The sequence below is a fragment of the Pseudochaenichthys georgianus genome, chromosome 19, assembly GCF_902827115.2.
Source record: "Pseudochaenichthys georgianus chromosome 19, fPseGeo1.2, whole genome shotgun sequence".
NCBI lineage: Eukaryota > Metazoa > Chordata > Actinopteri > Perciformes > Channichthyidae > Pseudochaenichthys > Pseudochaenichthys georgianus.
In genome coordinates this window covers 27102444-27109777 of record NC_047521.1, presented here as the reverse complement: position 1 = coordinate 27109777, position 7334 = coordinate 27102444, and the positions used below count along the sequence as shown (strand labels likewise).

Sequence of the window (7334 nt, the reverse complement as noted above, 5' to 3'; positions counted from 1 at the left end):
ACTTCCTCTAAAAACATAACACGTTTTTTTCTTTAAATGTATGACCGACCGCACGATTTAAAACTAATTGTGTTGATGGAAAATGTCCTTTTTAAACACCAATTTAGTCCGATACTTTTTGTGTGTATTCCATTTGTTAGTTGTCCATTTATTTTGTGTTTTGGAGGCTCGTGGGTGATACCCAAGAGGGTTGAAGACTCTTTGGTTTGGTGACCAAAGAGGTGGAAGTAGTGGAGTACAAATACTTCGTAACTGTACTTAAGTACATTTTTCTGGTATCAGTACTTTACTCCACTACTTATTTTACTAACGACTTTTAACTTTGACTTCTTTCATTTTGAACACATATACCTGTAAAAATAAGAGTATCTTTGACCAAAACCTGCGACTACCAGCTCTATTTAAGCCAATTAGAATGCATCATGGACGTCTAGTGGGGGATTGAATAGATATATATATTATATAATATTAAGGTTTCTCATTGGATACACTTAGAGGAGCATTAGTGTGTCTAATAACTTAAGATAGTTGCTTTATAGGCTCCGTCATGCTTAGAGTAAACTGTTGAACCTTCATTATCTGCATCTCTCGTAAAGAAGCATTTATTTGTTCTTCCGTAGAAGGTTGAGATAAAAAATGTAAGTGAGGTAGAAAGCAAATGATGAGTGTCTTTGAGCAAAACAACTCCATTAAAGCTAATAATAATAATAATGCATCATGGACATCTAAAGAACTTACTTACTGTACGTGTTAGACCAGTAGATGGCGCTGTAGTGCAACTTAAAACCACTTTACTGGTAAGGAAACAGTACAGTGTGCTTGAGTACACAGTGTGGTAAAACGAAACGAGTCAAAACTACATATGAAGTTCCTATGAGTGTTTCTTCGTATCCTTCCTGGGTCAACAGGTTGGCTTTACCCGGTCACTTTGTCTCACTCCAGTTTTCATTATCCTCCATCGTCTCCCTGTCAGTCTGGCACTTGTTGAGGCAGTCTCCACACAGGATGCCTCCCTTCACCAGGCAGAGCTTCTCCGTAGCAACGGACTGGTTGGATGTATCCTCGGTGACGATGGGGTTCCTGTCCAGGTTGACCCGCTCCAGTTTGTCCATCCTGGAGATGCAGAAGGGGACGCTGGTGAACTTGTTGTCGGAGAGGCCGATGTGCCGCAGCTCCTGCAGGGCGGAGATGGAGGAGGGCAGGTTGCTCAGCTGGTTCATGCCCAGGCTGAGAGTCAGAAGCTTCTTCAGGAGACCCATGGCACTGGGCAGGCTGGACAGGCGGTTGTTGCACAGGTTCAGGACCAGAAGGTTCTGGAGACGGCCGACAGACGCAGGGAGCTCCTCCAGCTGAAGTCGGGGCAATAACACATTCTGTATTACATCCCAGTTACACTTGTATCAGTTACAGCTATTTCCTGGGCTTTGTGATCTACTTGTTCTGTTCTTTTCTGTTGTAACATAAACATTTGGAAAGAAAATGCCGTGAATAAAGAAGAAAGGAAAACGTATCCATCTGAAAAAGTCATTCAGTTTCTCATTAGACGCTGTGGCACGGACAGCACGCAACAAAAGCTCCATTACCACCTGCACAACTTCGTGGTTCATTTTGATGACATAAGAGTTTGCCGCAATTCTGTTTGAAGTACTCTATGAATACTATTAACAATCCCCAAAAAATACATTTCCGCCTTGTTTTTAAGATGAAAATGCTGTAAATCAGGCTTTGAATGATATTCAAACAAACCCCTTAGAGCAGTGTTTCTCAAACCTGTTCATACCAAGGACACTTAACCAATAAAAAACACTCGCGGACCACCTAACTCCACAAATGTAAAAAAACACATCGTTTTTCTAGAACAGATTACAAATCGCCTGATAATGGTACAAACAGGCGGCAACATGTGTGACGAAGGTGTTGCGCTGGGCTATTCCATGCAATCGAAAGTGAAACTTAAGCTCGCTCCATTGCGGAGATATTCCCGCGAGGGTGCGGAAAACTTAAATATATTTTATTTCAAATATAAAATGTTCCCAATATACTCACGGACCACTAGGGGGCGCGCACGGACCACACTTTGAGAAGCACTGCCTTAGTAGAAACACATTCTGTACTACACCATTTAAGCTTGTATCAGTTACAGCTATTTCAGGCTTTGTGGTCTACTTGTATGTGAATCAAAACGAAGACACCTATCCATTTCAAAAAGTACTTCAGTTTCTCATTAAACACTGCAACATGGACAGGTCACGCAACAACACGCAGACATTGGATTACCATATAAATAAGAAAATACTATCAACAAGCCCAAAAACCTCACATTTTTGTCCTAAAAAAAAACGCATAATGAAAAATATCCTTATGTAAATCAAAATGGAACGTCTGGTGGTGTACATGATACTAAAGTGGAGATTTCTGGCTCACAGTATTAGACAAGGCAAATGTAGAGAAACCAGTCTGATGTACAGGCATCTGCACACCACTGCATATAACAAATATACGCATGAAACTTCCCCTTTTGATATCTTACATTACGACCATTATGTTTTGTGAATTGTCGCACTCACATAGTTGCTGTGCAGATCCAGGAGGCGGAGGCTGATGAAGTAATCGATGAAGTCCGGGATCTTTCGGATCAGGTTCCTGCTCAGGTCCACTTCCTCCACCTCACACAGCTTCGGGAGGCACTTCGGCATCACAGACACCCCCTTAAAACTCAGATTCAGACGCAGTTTGCCATCCAGAGTCAACTGAAGACACTCTTTGGCCACTTTCAAGGTGATGGTTTTACTTTTGGCTGCTTTCCTTTTGTTTCCTTTGGCCATCGTGCTGCAGGACACACAGGGAAGAGATGCAGTCTGGACAGGATGCACTCTGACAGAGGACTTGAGTGAGAGCGATAAAGTCACCTGGAACTGAAGACAGAGTTTTACCTTTCCTCTTGAATATCCTTACACCCTCGCCTATTGTTCCATGACAACGCAGATTAACAGAAGGCGCTGTAATCGAGAGTATTTACAATAAATACCACATTATTCAACAGGTACATTTTAAGAGTTTGGGCTATTTTGCTTACATAACATGTCCAAAGAATAAGAAGTATCCAAACATACTTTTAGGCACTCACTACACTAGCTTTGACTACTTGCGTCTGTATTTCTCCTAATTTCACCAAAGTTAGCATCGGAATATCTTACATTTCTAATCAAATAGATTTTTTTGAACATATTTTCCGAATTCCGGACAGAATACAAAGACACATGCATTATTCATTTGACTACAATATGTCAACAAAACATTTAAACCTGGATTTAGAACCATTTTCACATTTCTCTTCTGGGAATGTATGCAAATTGGCACACGTTTAATAAGTGGATGCTTGATTAGATCATTAAAAAAAAAATCAACATTTCAGAAAACTGAATATAAATGTTTTGAAGAAAGTAATAAAAAAAATATCTTTTTCGAATACATACAGAGAGAAAGTCAACGGTCAGGTGTATTTTTAGTACACATATTACTGCATAAGAAACTCTTTGATTCACCACTCACCAGCATTACAGGTGACTGCTTCCTTAGATCCAGCACATCGAAGACCAGGAACAATTCAAAAGGGAGTCCGGAAACACCATTTCTCTTGACCTCTGTATATATGTATATACACTCTGCATCAAGGGGCCATGAGGAGATGTGTTAATACAAGCTAGATAGAGGGCTGAAGCAGAGGAGGAGACAGCTGACATGGTGCTCAGTGCTGCGTCGGACACACACTTTGCCGGACATGCATGTTTTCCTTCTGTTACCGGGCAACGGAGGTTTAAGGCTATTGAGCGGCTCAGCAGGACTCTTTGTTTGTGTTTGGAAGACATTTTACAAGATCACGGTAACTGTCTCCAGGAGTATTCTCTTTCAAATGTAAACCACATATGTGTCAATGTTGATCTCTGATTTCAAGGGAAATAAAGGGTTGCTGTAAAAAAAAAGAAGCGAGACATGATCTTGATCTAGTCGCGCTACAGAATAATAAGATGGACTTTTATTAATCCCTCGTGGGGAAATGGTTTCTCTGCATTTGACCCATCCGCGCAGTGGGCTGCCATTTTGAACGGCGCCCGGGGAGCAAGTGTGGGAACGGTGCCATTGCTCAGGGACACCTCGGTACACTTGGTCTTGGGCCGGGACTTGAACTGGTGACCTTCCAGTCCCTATCGACTTCGCCACCACCAGCCCCCTAATATCGGCAAATATATTGAGAATAGATTAATTGTTTAAGTAAATGCAGTTTTAGCCTCTAATATATGTAGGCGTACTGTATTCCTCTCTTTCATTTCAATTTAAAGTGAATATTGGTGTTTTTTTTTACTAGGTAACAAGACCTTTAAAGCTATGACTGTTGTATACCAGACATATAAATCATTGAATCTAGCCAAATAAGGACCATTTATGGTCAAGACGATAAATTAAGAAAAAAAGTTTGCGCACACACCACACACACACACACACACACACACCACACAACCACACACACACACCACACACACACACACACACAACACCACACCACACACACACACACACACACACACACACACACACACACACACACACAACCACACACACCAGCGTTGAGTCTAACGTGTCCCACATACCGTGTCTCACTTCAGACATTTCGCCTGGCGCATTCACCTGAAATGAATGCCGTACAGTACGTCTTACCGTCCAGTAGATGGTGCTGTATTTGTACAAGTTGCAGTATCATGTCACTACCTTTAAATCAGTAAACCTTCCAGTCTGATATCCCTAAACGTTGCTAGGTGAAGCATCTCTTTAATTAGATTACTAAATGTTAATAAGGATAATTTGAATATGGATGTTTGCCTTGTAAACCAGTACTAGATGTGATGTAAGCAGCCCCTGGTCGTGGGTCCAATAAAGTGATTACTGACAGACTGACAACCACCGTGACATGTCACAGGTGTAAATACTGAGATAATGCCACACAAGCTGGGTGCTCATGTTAACAGATGTAGGAGCAGATAAAGCCTTCCCCATAAAAACAAGTCCCCCCCATTTGTATTATTTTGTGTTGACCTACAGAATAGCATAACTACAACTATGCATGCTACTAAGGTTCGCTTAAACAGCACTTGTAATACGTAAAAGCAGTACCCGGAAATCGAACCAAGTGTCCCCTATATAATCAGATTGTTGGTGAGAAAGCATTATTAGAAACGGGTATTAAATGGCAGTCCACAAGCATGAACCTAAAACAGGTCACTTAAAGGTTGGGGTAGGTAAGTTTCAGAAACCGGCTCGAGATACACTTTTTGTTATATTCCATTGAATGCTCTTAACATCCCGATAGCAATGAATATCTGAAGTGCTTTTGACAAAAAATCCATAAAAAAAGTAGATGGCCTGCCTGCCTGTCAGCCTTCCACCGGGGCACAAACTTATCTCGTGCCCTCATTGGTCATGTGCGCGTTCGTGTGTGTTGGAGGAGGGGCTCTGTAGGAAGTAGCAGATTTTTTCCGGTTGTGTATTTTCAAATTCTAGCGATCTCGAGCCGGTTTTTCAAATGTACCTACCCCACCTTTAACAATGCCACTTTAAAAAGGGAATATCATGTGCATGTAAACACACACAATCACCACAGAAAGGAGAAACATCTGCTTGGGTAAGGATTCGTTTCACTGTGTCTGTCAAAGGAAAAGCAGCCAGTGTAGACAGTGGAAAAAGCGGTCCACACAATGCCATATATTTTTGTGACGTTACGCTACACACACACACAACCCAACCTAATTACAAACCCTCTTAGACCAGGACCTGCTGTTTTATTGGGGTTTCTTCCTTTATAATTCTCCTAGCAGGCGGCAGATTAATTTGGTCTATAGGCCTGAGTCATTTCCCTCAGCAGTGTGAAGCACAGGTCAGGAGAAATGCACGCAGCAGCTCAGAATACATTTCATGATTAGACATGTGAGTAGAGAGAGTGTGTGTGCATCGAAGCATTTGTGAGTGAGAGGGCTGCAATGTATGAAAATACAATAAACTGTTTCGTTATTAGACCGTGTTCTTTTTTAACAATATATTCAACGACTGCTATCTTCAGACCCGGCGGCAGACATACATCTCTGGGCGGGCCCACCACGGCACTTACATTTCCCGGGAAATCTGAATTGTCAACGTGGGGCGGGAGGGGGGGGGGGAGGCAGCCATAAGGCTGTTGACGGTCTTATGTATCCATCGGTTGGTTTTGTGGCACATTTATAACGCTGTGCCAACTTGGGCAAGCACGCAGGCAAACTTGAGCGCACACAGGGTGGAGAGGTGGAGTGAGGTTGAGCGATGGAGAGAGAGAGAGAGAGAGAGAGAGAGAGGCAGAGAGAGAGGCAGAGAGCCTGTGCAGCGGTCTGCTTGCGCACAGAGCAGGAGTTTGTGAGAGCCGGCTTGAGAGTACATTTCTCTTCCAAATATAATTGATTGCCATCTCACTCAAAAACACCACACGACTCAACCCAGCGAAAAACCAGTCTTGCGCGCAGCCTTTCATTCAGAATTTCCTAGCAAAATAAAACAATTATATTAAACTAATACAAAAATAAATATTAGGACAAAGCCCTATAAATACAATAAACATAATAATAAAACAATAAAAATGTGGTATTCAGCCCTGATTAAAACATGGGCCCAAATCCTGGATGACGCCGGGTCTGGCTATCTCTTCCACAAACATTAAAGTTGGGGTAGGTAAGTTTGAGAAACCGGCTCGAGATCGCTAGAATTTGAAAATACACAACCGGAGGAAATCTGCCACTTCCTCACAGAGCCCCTCCTCCAACACACACGAACGCGCACATGACCAATGAGGGCACGAGATAAGTTTGTGCCCTGATGGAAGGCTGGCAGGCAGGTAGGCCATCCAATCCGTTTTAGCCAGTATCACAGCTTCTACAGATGATATTTTTTAATGGATTTGTTGTCAAAGCACTTCAGATATTCATTGCTATCGGGATGTTAAGAGCATTCCATGGAATATAACAAAAAGTGTATCTCGAGCCGGTTTCTGAAACTTACCTACCCCACCTTTAACTAGCATTGCATTGCAATCATATGTGGACTAGCAGACACAAACACACAAACAGTGGTTACGACACTAGCTAATCTACTCTGTAGCTCACCAATGCACAATACTGTCATACAAGATTGGCTACTGTAACTAAGCTAAACAACATAGCTTGGTTTATTGTACATTTATATGCTAAATAACCACTCATACAAGGTTAACAGCGGTTAGTTACATCTTATAGAGCAGGGGTCGGCAACAGGCGGGC

The 7334-nt window shown here is 42.2% G+C and overlaps 1 protein-coding gene across 3 annotated transcripts; it reads right to left on the bottom strand.

Moving 5' to 3' along the window:
* Positions 1 to 421: 421 nt before the first annotated feature.
* On the bottom strand, positions 422 to 3737 carry lrrc18b (leucine rich repeat containing 18b). 3 transcript variants are annotated; one of them, XM_034107946.2, is made up of 4 exons: positions 3553 to 3736; positions 2934 to 2999; positions 2568 to 2829; positions 422 to 1349 (listed from the first exon to the last, which is right to left on the bottom strand). In XM_034107946.2, exons 3-4 carry the CDS (start codon positions 2823 to 2825, stop codon positions 924 to 926), a joined length of 684 nt encoding a protein of 227 aa, XP_033963837.1. In that variant the 5' UTR covers positions 2826 to 2829; positions 2934 to 2999; positions 3553 to 3736; the 3' UTR covers positions 422 to 923. The 3 variants fall into 3 exon arrangements, with proteins under 3 accessions (XP_033963837.1, XP_033963836.1, XP_033963838.1); XM_034107945.2 differs by lacking the exon at positions 2934 to 2999 and having other exon boundaries at positions 2568 to 2915; positions 3553 to 3737; XM_034107947.2 differs by lacking the exon at positions 2934 to 2999.
* Between the last annotated feature and the right edge of the window lie 3597 nt (positions 3738 to 7334).

Excerpts from the sequence above, each read along its gene's own strand:
- lrrc18b (XM_034107945.2), bottom strand. Across the intron at positions 1,350-2,567 it reads TGGATCTGCACAGCAACTAT|CTGGAGGAGCTCCCTGCGTC; the intron begins GTGAGTGCGACA and ends CCCCGACTTCAG.